The sequence below is a fragment of the Mustela putorius genome, unplaced genomic scaffold, assembly GCF_011764305.1.
Source record: "Mustela putorius furo isolate JIRA1106 unplaced genomic scaffold, ASM1176430v1.1 tig00003898_pilon_pilon_pilon, whole genome shotgun sequence".
NCBI lineage: Eukaryota > Metazoa > Chordata > Mammalia > Carnivora > Mustelidae > Mustela > Mustela putorius.
The window spans coordinates 19,155,570-19,169,553 of NW_025422047.1; the positions used below are offsets into that span (position 1 = coordinate 19,155,570).

Sequence of the window (13,984 nt, forward strand, 5' to 3'; positions counted from 1 at the left end):
TCATCAATACTTGTCATTTTCTGTTTTAGTTTAGTTTTGTTTTTTGATAGTGGCCATTCTAATGGGTGTGAGGTAGTAATTCACTGTGGGTTTGATTTACATTTCCCTAATGATTAGTGATGTTGCGCATCTTTTCACGTGCTTGTGGGCCTCAGGCTTGTTATTTTATCATAAAAGGCTCATCTGTCTCTTGTCCAGTGTTAAGAAGAACGGTTATCAACATCTTTGCAGCAAAACAGCAGGGAGCTGGGTGAGGGTGTGGCCATCCACACCCTCCCAAGTGTACAGATTTTTACTCCTCCCTTGTTTTCAGGATGATATCCTGGCTCTCAGCTGGGCCTAGGATTCTGAATTCAGAATCTTCTTATTTAACCTGTGCAGGGAGGGAACTTCTCGGTGTCAGCTGGAGTGAGAAATGGGGGTGGGTATCAAGGAGATTAATTTTCTTTCGAATAGTTTTCCTATACCCCCACTTGCAAGAATCACAGCTGACTCCCAGTTTCTGAGGCTTTAAGGAGCTCTGCAGCACCAAGCTTCTGACTTCTTGGTATCACCCTCTATAGCATTTATTTACTTTCCAGTTTTTAAATTTTTGCTGTTGTTATTCCTTTCCCCCTTCTCTATTTTTCCTTTGGATTTTTGTCTTTTATCCCGGTATTCCAATGCAGCTTTAGGAGAGGGTAGACATAAATGTGTCTTCATTTTGCCATTTTAATTGAAAATCCTAGTAGTCATTTTATTATTATTCCTAACCAATATTCTTTTTTTCCACTTAAAGAGGAGGAAAGAAGGGAACAAAAGTAATAATATGTAATAAGACATTTCGCCAAACTTTATTAAAGTAAAAATAAAGACAAGCATCCTTCTCCAGGTACATTCTATCGTGGTTTGATGTTTCTGATGCCATGGTCACCCCACTTCAACCCTTCCTTGACTGAGGTTTTCTGACCTATTCATTACTTTTCAGATTTTTACTTATTAGGAAAACATTTCTAATATATACCAACCTTAGTGGGAAGGTAGAATTTGATGTAGACTGTTTTGTTTTAGACACAATCTTTTCAGGAGTTCATTGACTTCCTAAGTTGTGGTTTACTTCTTTATAAGTACTTATATGTTTTGGTTTGGTCTATTCATCACACTCATGTAAAGCTATAGAAACATGCTTGCTAGTGTCATCTGATAATACGAAGACTGATAGAAGTAAAGAGAAAAGCTACCTGTCATTTTGTACAACCTTAGATGGACCATGGCCTGTCCCACTCTGACATAAAGCATTCTCAGAGGATTATCTTTCAGGACCCAGAAGAAAAACTATGTGCCATTTACTATTTATTATTACCCACTGAGCTGGGGAAAGCCTTGACCTTTAAATAAATTGTTGAAAACTGAAACTAGCCCTTGATCCTGGGAGTACTCAGTTAACATGAAACATTTTAAAAGAAGAAACTTCTGTTAGACAGCCTATTTAGCTTGTTTATGCCAAAATGCTCCCCCAGTCTGAGTAAAAAGCTTGTTCATGCATTGGAGTGCCATTATGATGGAACCATAATTAAGATTATTATAAAAATAGGCATTTGGGGCATGTACAGTGATTTCAGTTATTTGTAATAGTATATTCAGTAACAATAGTACAGGCAGATGGTGCTTGAGAAATTGAAATTATTAGTCCCAGTGCAGAGATGAGAAAATTGAGCTTCGGAGCATTACACGAATTCCTTTTCTAAAGTGCCACAGCTAGCGCGAGAAACTAAAGGAGCTGAGCCACAATGCGTCCACAGCAGACTTCATGCTCAGTGCCTGCTACAATGAAAAATACTGGCACTGAATTACATAGATAGTTGGGGGAAGTGATCAAGGGCAAAAGAAGTTAGAAGTGGTATAAACAAGACTGAAATGTATTAGACATAGAACCCTCTCCTCATCTTCCCAAACCCTTCAGTGAGTGACTTCCTCAGAGCCTGGGGATTTAACTGTTATGCGCTTTCCCTGGGCCTGGAAGGTAGGTATTTGGCTGGGATTTTGGACATGTTGACCGACAGTGTGTAAAAAGAAGACTCTACCTTCACCAAAGCTTTGCCTTCACCAAAGCTACCTGTATTTGCTCTAACAGGTACTAATTTTAGCCAAATGCCAGAAATGGAAGAACTTCTCACTGCTAATTAGTTTCCAGTAAGAACAAACTTCTGAGCCTGAAGGTGGGCATCCCTCTTTCATTTCTGCCTGGGGCCAGGAGCTGCTACCTTCCTCCAGGCGGTGAGCCACATCCCTGCAATGACGCAACACCCTCCCTGTCAACCTCTGTGTCCTCTGCTTGTCTTCAGGCCTCACAGATCAGGGGCCCTGGGCCTCTCTGCTGGGACACAGTGTTCCTTTGATTGGCACACAGAACTAGCTTGACTGCCGGCTCCTCTCTTTAGAGCAATCAGAGGAAATTGCTTCATTTGGAAGACAAAAGGAAACTCTGTCCACATTTACCTAAATACCCCGGCTTCTTGGAGGTTCGCTAAGAATGACAGGACAGAATTTTGCTTTTTCCCAGAAATGCTCAGGTGGTAGTGGAAGAAAGCAGAGTTTTGTTCTTTTTTCTTCAGAGAAAACTCGAGCTTGAGAGAAGGTAAAGAATTAAGATCCTAGTAAATAAAGAAACAAAAGAATCATACTACCAACATGTGTGAGGGCAGAACCTGACTTCTGTATTAAGGGAAATGATGAATGTTTTCACATTATGGGAACTGCTTTAGCACAACCTTAAAATAGTGCTTTCAAGATGTGTGAGGACATAGAGAAATTTGTCTCTACACTTTAAACCTTTTCTCTTCCACAAGGATTTTGAGTAAGAATATGTTTTGGACTAGAGCGAAGAGAATGTGAAAGAAAATTCCTAGCCTTGAGTGTTGCTGCCACCTACATGGCAGGGAGACTCCAAACAAAAGCCAACACCTTTCCAGACAGGAATCTGCGGAAGTGTGCTTTCCACAGGAATGGACTTTAGAAATCCCCAAACGATGAATATTTTTTCATGTGTCTTTTTCTTTGACTTTACTATCCCAAACATAATTGAAATTATAGTATTTTATATTTTTGTTTCACTTCCTATCTCCAATTCTTAGAGAAATTGGACCAAATGATTTTGCTTAGATTGGTGGAAATATACTCATTATTTGAAATAGAGGCGGATCCACGGATATCTTCCTTATTATAAAAACAACCCTAAGTGCAACCTGATCCCCTGACTAGGACTACTCTAGGGATGGAATGGAGGTTCTTAATCTCAGTGTTAAGTTCCGTTCTTTCTTTCCTTTTCTTTTTTTCCTGGCACTCTTTATAAAACACAAAAGGAAAAATTAAAGTACCGTTTCTCTGTTGATTGTGATTACAAATTGATACAAATGGAGATAACACAGAAGGGAGAATTCTTTTGATATAGATAAGAGAGATTATTTCTGTTAGAAAATGTAGTCCCCACTGTGCAATTAACAGAAAATTTCTTTAAAGGTCTCAAGGAAACTTGTGATATGTCAAGAACACATCATAGACAGTCCTTTTATCTTAGATGGCATAATCTGAGGACACAATGCTCAGTTACTGGGGCTTTGTGAAAACAACTTCTCCCTAGAAAATGCACACGCAAGATTGAAAAACTAACTAGGACCTTACAGATAATTACCATTAAAATAACTACGAAGTGAAGAAATGATAGGTTTGCAAGCACGTACCAACTAATTATTGCTATTGCCTAATGTTATGAATACTGGTCTTCTGCCGGCATTTGGTACTTTGCAGTGTTAAACTAATCCTGTACAAATTACCTTTGGTGTTTAAAACCTTAGATGCTTGAATGAAAAAATCACTGATACCTTTCCAATTAGTAGTGTGCTGAAGACAGAAAAGATCCCTAAAATTGATGATCGGAAGGCATGCTCTGTCCAATGAAACAGGAGTTTGGAAAAACAATGTCAAAAGGAAGAACCCTAGACGCCCAGAATTTCCCCCTATATACTGCTAGAAGTAAGCCATTTCAAACATTCTCAATGGTCTATGGCTTTCGTTTTCACAGGATGTTAAAATAATTATTTCTTACCATCTGTATCATTATAATCTCATAATGATGCAATTGTCACAGTCTCTTTACCTGCAGTATACTTTCTGGGATAAAGGTGAATCGATCCAGACTTAATGAACAGGGCACAAGACCAGGGGATGGCAAAAAACTCAGCAATCGGGATAAACATATTTTAATACAATATTGTAATAAGTCAGAAGCATACCCCAAAGCCATGATATCAAAATTTACAATAAAATGGGGTCTGAGAAGGCTGGGATGAGGGTGACAGGAGGGAGTCATGCCAGGGAAGTCCCTGTCCTGCAGTGAGATGAGATGAGGTGACCTGCCATTTCTTCCAAGGGTCGCAGGTTGGATGGAAACCCCCAGTGGCCTATGCCCATATTGGGAGACTTACTCATTTCTTGTTTGTGCGCTTCCCATACATGCTATCTGTAGGTTCCTTGCTGATGAAATCAAAGCACAAAATGGTCTGGGGACAATGTACACAAAGCACCCAAGACAGCTTTAACTTCGCAACTTTTTTGGTCATGCTATTTTGAAATTACTTTAAAATGTTCACTATGTACATATTTACAAAGCAATGACTTTCCTATTTAATTAGACGCAACTTTGGGTACTTGACATGTACAATAAGATTTTGTGGGGAATCAAAGTGTATGTAGTCATGTGTTTAAATAAGTGTGGAATCAAATTGTGTGCAATATAAAATTTTAAAAATTACATGAATAAGCCCATTCTGTGGAAATAAGATTTCAAGATCAATTGGAATTAATGTATTCTGAGCATTTTAAACATAGCATAAAACTTTATTCTTAAAAATTCAATTATTATAATGTGCCCTCTAAAGATTGAAGAGAAACACTATCTTTTCTAAAATGTTCACTTGAATAATTATAACTTTTTAAAAAATATAGAACATTGGAGGAAAATGTGCAAGGAATGGAAATGAAAATCACCCCAAATACTACCATCTAGAGATAGAATGTTAATATACAGCAAAATGTTTTTGTATCGTTTTTCTAATAGTGACATAGTCAAAGTAGCCTTAATTTAGTTTCTAAAATAGCATCAGAATGTTTCAGGCCTGAAGTTGCTTATTGGTGTGTTTATAATATTATAAATTTTACCTTATATTTGAAGTGCTTTACAGTGTTCAAACTGCTTTCCATAAACCATCCTGTAGAGTGTCTTTGCCCAAGCCCTGGGTGGGAGCTCTAGCTGCGCTATCAGAACTGGGTGGCGAGGGCTTGGCCTTTAACTTCACATTCTTTCCAGAGTCTTTCCTCAGCAATACAGCCAGTATAAAACTCCACAGTGAGTAACCGAATCCCTACTTGCAAATTTGAAAATATGACATTCCTTGGGGAGAAAAATAGATAATCAAAAATGTCACCAAGGTTAATGCCAAAAGAGGACACAAGACGATTTTTTAAATGAGTTATTTATTAGAACAGCAAGGAAGACTCTGGATACAAACAAATGAGCTGCTTGCTAAGAAAATCACTCCACTTATTACCTAAGGCTAGGCCAAGAAAGGATAAATACTATTCAAGAAGCCGCAGTTTTGGGTGTTTAGCTGTAGTACCAAGAGGTTAGGGTCACCATGTCGTTGAGCCAGGTAACTGGGTGGCAACTTGCTTTTTAAGTTCTCCTGACAAGAGACATTGCTGAAACATGCTGAACATTAGTCAATATCAAGAACAGACCAGCAGATTTGTCTACATTTGCACATGGGTATTTGAGAATGTGATTTAAATGTCTTTCTCTAAAACTCTAATTTTAAGAATTAAAAATTTTAATAGTTAATGGTGCTGACCTCCAGAATTCATATTGATAAAAGAAGATTATAATTAGTCATTTAATATGAATTATTAAACTTTAGCAATTGCACAATGTGATGCCAAAAAACAAATCTTAAAAATCTCATTTAGTAATGTCAGGGTTATGCCAGTTCTAATTTCCTATATCTGGTGACATCATAAAATATTTATCAAGGATTCAATATTGGTTTCCTTAGACCTGGGAAATGCTAAATATGGCAACTGTTTAAACTTATTTTTAATCTTCACTGAAAAGGGAATAATAGAGCCCCGCTATAAAAACAGAGAAGCTTATTTTTTAATAAGTATACCAGAACTTGAACATCCAAATAAGTTTTAACTATTAAAATTGCCCTCTTGAGAGAATATGTACATATTTGATATTGCCATCATCAAAAATGTTCTTGGTATTCCTTCTTGCGATGGGCTTCAGAACCTATACACCAGCATGTAAGAAAATGTTTTCCATTGCTTACCCTGCTACCTTCCTTTATTCTGAAACTTGTTCTAAGTAGCTCTGGACTATTTCCAATGTGTGTGTATGTGGGTGGGAGGGAGGGGAGTTATATATGATGATTTTCAAAAGATGACAATTTTCCATGATTATTCATTTTGACAATATTTTACTTTGTGAAGTACAACTCAAAAGTATTTTCAAGCAATGACATCATATTTTAGGGGGGACAAAAAGAACACAGATTTATGTCTGCTTTAAAGGAGTCACACTCACTGGGTGTCTATGTCCTGATATATTCATCCAGGTCAGTCATTAATTATAAGTTCCTTAAAGGTGGAGACCATGCTATTCCAACGTATACTTCTCTAATCTCCCCACCGCAACCCAGCAACCTGATGCTACTGTCCTCAAATATGTTTGTTAGATTGACGTGATTAGCACTTCCCTATTAGATAGATAGATAGATCATATATTTAACAGTTCATTTCCATTTTTTATGAATTAGGCAATATTTGTGTCCATAGGCACACTAATAATCTTTTGATGATCTTCTGTAAATCCGGGAATTATACAACGTAGGTCACAATGAATAAATCACTCACTAAGGGGCTTAGTAGATGAGCACTTTGTTCCTATTCATATTGCTTTGCATATTTTAGTTTAAGAATTCCTGCCAGTCAGATTACTTTCTGGGGAAGGAACTGCAGGAGTTTATACTTAATATGGATCAACAGCTATGTGCTCTAAGTAAATACATAGTTCACATATGTATGGCTAACAAGATCAACAAAGACATTAGCTTCTATATCATTAGGAGTCCAAATGAGTCTGACCTCACAAAATTGGTCCCTGTTATACTGTCTATCACTTATTTGGGCTAATTGATGACTCAATGGACCTGGCTATTTGTTGACAACATTTCATGCTTTGATGAGATTTACTGCAGGGTGACTAATCCATATTAAAGCATATACTAAAACAAAATGCCCTAACCTAACAAATCGAATAAATCTGGTAAAGTTTTAGATTAAATACACTGAAGCAGCATTAAATTTGGAAGGGCTATATGTTACAATATTTAAAAGCAATGTGGTTTTAACATTGCTCCTATAATGAACCAACTGAAAAGATGGAAGAAAATCTAAGACAGCATTAAATTTGTGTCTGCAGCCTAGCATTCCTTGTTGTAAATTTTAAAGGAAAGTAAGAATCAGGAATACAAGGTGATTGCAACAATGATTTTCTAAAATTAGATCAATTCAGATATTTTCGGTCAGTAATTACATTTTCAAACCACTCTTTCCGAAGTATTAGCAAATCTACTTACAATCTAGTAACTTGACTGATAACAGCACAGTTTTTATACAACAATAAACAAATGGCATGTTTAGGTTTCATCATTTGTCCAAGTCCAATTCCTATAGATAAGATTCCATTCAGCACAGCTTGCAGGAGCACACCTTTGCTATCCATGAATGATGCCTTGGCTTACCTAGAAAGGAAATAGATTATCAGGTTATATGGTGAAATAAAGAAGAAAGAAAGAGGGAAGGAGGAAGAAAGCGAGAGAGGAATGAAAACAGAGAGGGAAGGATGAAGGGAAGGACTGAGAAAAGAGATGAAGGCAGGAGAGAACTACCTAGGATTTCTAGATTTCTTTTCTATCCTGAAATACAACATGTTAAGACAATAAAAATATTCTTATAAACTAGGCTTCAGGTAAATATATTTTAATTGCATACATTATGAATATAGGTTGTTTTTTCTTTTAATGGCCAACAAAGATGAAAGTTTTCAACAAGGTGATTTGGGCTAGAAATGAATAAATTTCAAATATCTCAGTTGCTCAGAGAAACCCACAACTGCAATTTTAGGATCAAATGTTATAAATGTTAGTTGGAAAATGGTTCGAATTATAGAATCAGAAAAGCATTTATTTCTCAGACTACTTGAATGATTGTTAATGTAGGCTAAAAAATATCACTTGATTTGAATTACTTTGACTGTGAAACATACTGGAGAACTGTGCCTGAGCAAACTATTTCTAAATACATTTATATTAATAACATGACCATGCATGGTAACTCCCACTCCTACTGGCAAAGACTCAAAAAGCTGGGTATCTGTTTTACTTAAACATATGTGTGTGTGTATAAGCCTAGAATTTTACATGTTTTAAAAATTATTAGGTTGATGCTTATATTTTTCCATATGGGCAACTTTTTAAGAATGTTGATATTGTTAAATAGAAGAAAGGGTTTATGTGTTTTTACTACAGAAATTGTCCTTACTCCTTCCAGGACATTTTTTTTTTTTTTAGCACTAACCCTAAGAAGAAGTGTGTTCTCGATAGCTATGATTGACGGGCTGCTCACACATTCCACATTTTTTCTGCTTCATGCATCATCATCAGCCATCTCCAACACTCTAGTCCTGAATCTGTCCTACTTTCTGTTACCTGATTTTTGCTGTTGATTCATGAGCTAGAATAGTAAAAGAAAAAAAGAAAAACTCCACCTTGGCTTTTTTGCAATGTAGTACATCCCGTGGAAACTATGAGAAATCTAGTTTTGTTCATCAGATTCATGCAAATGCAATATTGATTGACAATGATGTATATAGATCTATACACATAACGTGCTATATAAAAACCACTAAAATGTTCTATTAATGGCAGAATGCATACTGATTATAAACTACTTCAGAATGATGTGAAAATGCTACTGAATGCCTTTTTTTTTTGTACTTTCAAACTCTTTCTTGTCACTACTATTTTCAGCCAAAGCTATGTTTAAATGCACTGTCCCTAGTGCACTAGGAAGTAAAATTCTTAATTTTCCAAGCCAATAAGGTGATAAAAGCCCAAGGTCTCTCATTAACAGCTAAAAATTGTGAATGTCACACTAAATTTTTTATCATCGTGAGTGCAAAGATGGGGGAAAAGGAATACTTTTTATGATTTGGGAAAATAGGAATTGAGCTTTATTCACTGTGCACGAAGCAGTTAACAAGAAGTTAACCAGCAAAAGACTGCACTAAACTATTTTTGTGATAGCATCTTTCAGATTCAGAAGTGATGAGGCTTGAAAGAACCAAAGAAAGAAAGCCTAATGGCCCTAAAATCTGAAAAAGGGGAGCTGTAAGTTCACAATGTTGTCTCGGTGCTTCTATTACTAGACATCAAAGTTATTCCCACAGGTTTTGGGGATGTATAAATGCCAGTGAAGAAGTAAGCAGACTTCACAGAAGCTAAGCCAGAAACTTCAATCTGGGATTCACCTGTGAGTCAAAACTCTTTTCTAATGAATTATTCCAGAGAAAAGACACTGCTGAGGGAGACCTTAACCTATCAGACAAGACCTCCAGGTTCACTAGCAGGGTCAGAGTAACAAGAATGCTCTGGTCTAAAGTTGCTTTGCCAACCTTAATGGACTGCAGGCACTCACCTGGGTATACAGCTTGAGCCAATAAAGAGATCACAATGGCATGATGAATAGGTAGAGTGCTCTAGAGACCAGGTGAACAACCACTCCACCAGTCCTCTAAATTGTGACCTATATGCACACTACGGCCCATTTACACATGGGTCATCCTCGTCAATTCAGTGCTGGAGAAGTGATGTCAATGAAAAAATAAACAATCTGCAGACTGACTTTAAAACCCATTGCATTCAAAGATAATCAATGCTTAAAGTCAATCTGATTTTGTGTATAAACTTTAAAAATTTGATTTCATTAATGACATTTTCAAATGTTGCATCAATGTTTAGAAAACTTTAACTTCCCCTTTAAAGAAGTAAACTATTAAAGTTTTTCTGTGCTTCAACATCCCTTTGCTCTCTGCATATGGAAAGGAATTGGTATCCACGATACGAAACTCTAAGGGCAAAGGAAAATGATGTTCAGGGGATTTGCAAAGAAAAGATTTTATTTGGAAAGAACAATATATGAGGCAATATTCCTCAACTGTGCTTGGATGGGAAAATGATTTTTTGTTTTCATTTTCCATATGCCATTTGAACAACTAGTTTTTTCTTTAAAAGTGATGTAATAAATATATTAGTCATTTAGAGTTGCATAGATAAAACCATGTAAGGTCAATATCCATTAAAGCTAGAAGACTGACTACGTTCAGCTTTGTAATGGGGGATTTTTCGTGGACATGAAAATATTAAAAAGGACTTTTAAGTGAGCGATAATATGCCAGGTGAAAATGGTAAGAACAATGTACTCCTCTCCATATAAGGAATAACAAATACACCAATGCAATCACAAGCTTAGCTAGTGAAGTACCTCTATTGGTCTGACAACACCTTCCCAAAGCTTGTCCCTTAGAAGCCCCAAATTTGCCTTCTCTTCTAACGAAGGTGGTTAAATGTGCTTCCCAGAGGAGCCCCACTCACACCTGGTAAACAGAGGGAACTCAACCACCAAAGTAATGTTTATAGTTTTGGAGCCCCCCCCCCCTTGAATGGCTTGGTATTTTTTTAGTTCATTTTTGGACACTGAGAAGTGGACAATCATATTTTCACGGTGCAGAAAAGTCCCTCCACGCCACCAATTTCACATACCTTCTTCCTTCGTGTTCTGTTTTAAGAATTTTCCTTCTCAAATGCTCATACTTCAAGGAAATGCACTCTCTCATCAAAATCTTTCTTACTAAACAAGCACCTCTGTCAGAAGTGTCTTAATTTCTTATCACAGAATTTTATCCACATAAGGAGCAATAAATAATTCATGTCATTGCCTCTTTGTTGTGTGTCCCTGAACTGCACAGAGCTGGAAGGCTGACAGCTGTGTCAGGACAAGCACCAAAGATCTGACATGACAAGTGACTAACAAGTTTCTTTCAGTTCATAGTGAAAGAAGACAATGGCCCAAAGTGCAGAAAGAAATCCTGAAACAAAATAAAACTGCTTCTTTCTTTTTACCTAAGTGTTTGCTATGAGCTTATTTCCAACCCACAAGCCCTGGTCATTTTATAGGACTGCCCAGCCCCCTTTATTCCTCACACTCGCTTGGCCATTTACGCCTGGCCACGGATCAATATGAGCAATTCTTGGAGAAATACGATGTCTCCATGACAACCAAGCCACAAATTCTCAGTGGAAGGCAGTGAGACCAGTAGTGAACTCTCCAGAGGTTTCTAGGCCTATAAGGCAAGATGTCTTAAAATGCAGGAATGGACAGAGGAAAAAGCCAGAGTAATTCATTCTTTATTACCAGTTTAATGATGTCCGATGTATAGAACAGTACTCACTTTTTAAGTTAAGATCCTTTATCAGTACCAATCTTTTCTAATTAATCTTTGTTATGATATATCCTTTTGTTTATGTCAGATAAGCTATGCAATATTTGAATTTTACAATTCCACTCATGCAGAGGGAGGCCTGAAATCTTTTCTACTTTTGAGATGACATAAAGCCAATCTATTCTTGCCAAAAACAATGAACACTTAGGTGAAAACTTGGCTCAGGGATTTAACTGCCTCGGGTTGATATGGAATATGAAGACAGTTTAAAAACGTAGTCAAAATTAGGTAATTTTTGTCAAAACTAAAAGCAATTTTAAAATAGTCTGATAGACATTTAACGCTACCACCGGCCTCTCCCTTTCGGAGTGGGACTAACCTACATTTGTGTTTTAGATATTATGGCAGGAGGTGGGGTTCAGTTTCTGATTAAAAATTTCTGTGGGCGAGAAAGATGCCATTTCTCAGGTCCATGGGATGCTGAGGCAGAAGTGCGCTTCCGAACAGACACACGGCAGCAGTACATCTTTTGAGGAATCTTGGCTTAGTGGAGGGAACTGAAATACAATGCCATCGCCACCGGGCCTATTGGGGTTCCGAGATGACTTAGGGGACCTGACATAGATTGCAGGCTGCACCTTTCACTGAAAATTAAATCTCAGTACCTCTCCTCGGGGAAGGATCAGGGGACTGTTTGCAGCTGCCCCCTGTCAGCGAAGGCTACAAGATTTGGAAATCTCTTAACTAAGCTGACAGGCCACAGAGAGGATGAATCAAAAATCTGATACAAGGATCAGCACACAAAGATGCAAGAGGGTCGGGGGTACACAGCAGCTGGAGAAAACAGGAAGGGAAAACGTACGGTGGGAGGAAAGAGTTAACCCTTTCACTCATGGTAATAAGGTACCTTCTAGTACCTTAGGGCTTTGTAGTGATCTGGGAACCTCATTCGACTTCCACAGGACTTTTTTTTTTTCTTTTGATTAATTAGTTGTTAAAGACTAGGCATGTTTTGAAACAAGCCACAAACAGAAACAAAAATCCATGCTTAAGGGCTTCTGGCTCTATCCTTCTGCTACATTTCTGTCTATTCCTTCTACAAAGAAAATACAAACCTAAGTAACTTGGGACGTGGGTAAATTTGATGGCATGAGGAAGGGTTGTTACTTTCTTTTGTTTTGTTGGTTCTCAACAGTTGATCCATCCAGAGTCCATTACTGCTATGCTAAAACCCCTTGGTCCCGTTAGCGAGCTGTATTCAGACAGGTGAGTAGACTGTAATGACGGCTATCATCTGAGACTCTCTTAACTCTGCACTTCCGCTCCATCCCATTACTTGAAATACTTAAAATGCTGCCATTTCTCCAGTTTTCAATCTCGGCCTCTATTAACCAGTTTAGCCTAAAATTGATGATAATGAACTAATAGTGTCAGCTTCCCTTCTCAGTCATAAAGCCTTTGTACTTCCTCCAACTGAATCCTTGATGAAAGAGGCAAAGGTAACAGCTCCACACCGTGACCCCTGGAGGTGACCATTAATTTGACAGCACAGCTGCTACGAGAAAACAGCATTACAATGTCCTCCCCGCCACCCCTTCCAAGGACCCCAAAGCTGTGTCAAATTTATCATTTTATACTTGACTATTTTTAAATGGCTTTCACCTGGACTCTCAGACTCTTCCAAGACGCATCTGTCAGGCATGTCCTCGGTGTCTTGGAAGTTTGCCGAGTTTGAGTTGCTGTCATGCTTGACCGGACTGACTGGAGCTATTAAAAAGAGAGAGAGAAAGAAAAGAGAGAGCAATGAAAAAGTAGTAATAAACACCATTAAAATATTTCCTTTCAGTTCCATAGATATTTCCAGGGACACACTATGTAAACACAAATAATAAGTTGAAATAAAATGTATCCTCTAAGTATGTATTGGCAGACATGTAATTAGTTGAAAAATCTATAGATGAGACTTTATCTTACAAGAAAAATAAGTTCATGGCATCAGCTTAAAAGCTACAAAGTAACAAAGCAATCCCTCCGAAGTAGAAATCGTATTTTTAATGCATAAATCTAAAACAATATCATCAGTTAGCAGCCATAGGACACAGACGGAAGAACATGGGGCTGGTCAGTTAGAGCAGCTCTGCATGGATGCGGTGGTTCATTTTGTCACACAAATCACAGCTGATGAATACTTAAATGCATTTTGTTTCTTTTTCATCCAATGAGAAACTCCAAATGTCAAAAAAAAAAAAAAAAAAAAGCCCTATGTAAATAAAATTTAAGATAGAAAATAAATAGTTGGCAAATGATTAATAAGTAGGGCCAGTGTTTTGAATGGTGACCTCAGATAATTTGTCATCATCTTCTGAGTAGGAATTACGAACAGAAACG

The 13,984-nt window shown here is 37.4% G+C and overlaps 1 protein-coding gene across 2 annotated transcripts in view; it reads right to left on the reverse strand.

Moving 5' to 3' along the window:
• Positions 1-5,474: 5,474 nt before the first annotated feature.
• Positions 5,475-13,984, reverse strand: part of WDR72 (WD repeat domain 72) — a 212,070-nt gene continuing 203,560 nt past the window's right edge. For both annotated transcript variants that reach the window (XM_004755388.3, XM_004755389.3), the window contains exons 19-20: positions 13,259-13,363; positions 5,475-7,838 (exon numbers count right to left, since the gene is read on the reverse strand). In XM_004755388.3, the coding sequence (XP_004755445.1) occupies positions 7,783-7,838; positions 13,259-13,363 (161 nt within the window). In that variant the 3' untranslated portion in view covers positions 5,475-7,782. The remainder of the gene's footprint in view (positions 7,839-13,258; positions 13,364-13,984) is intronic.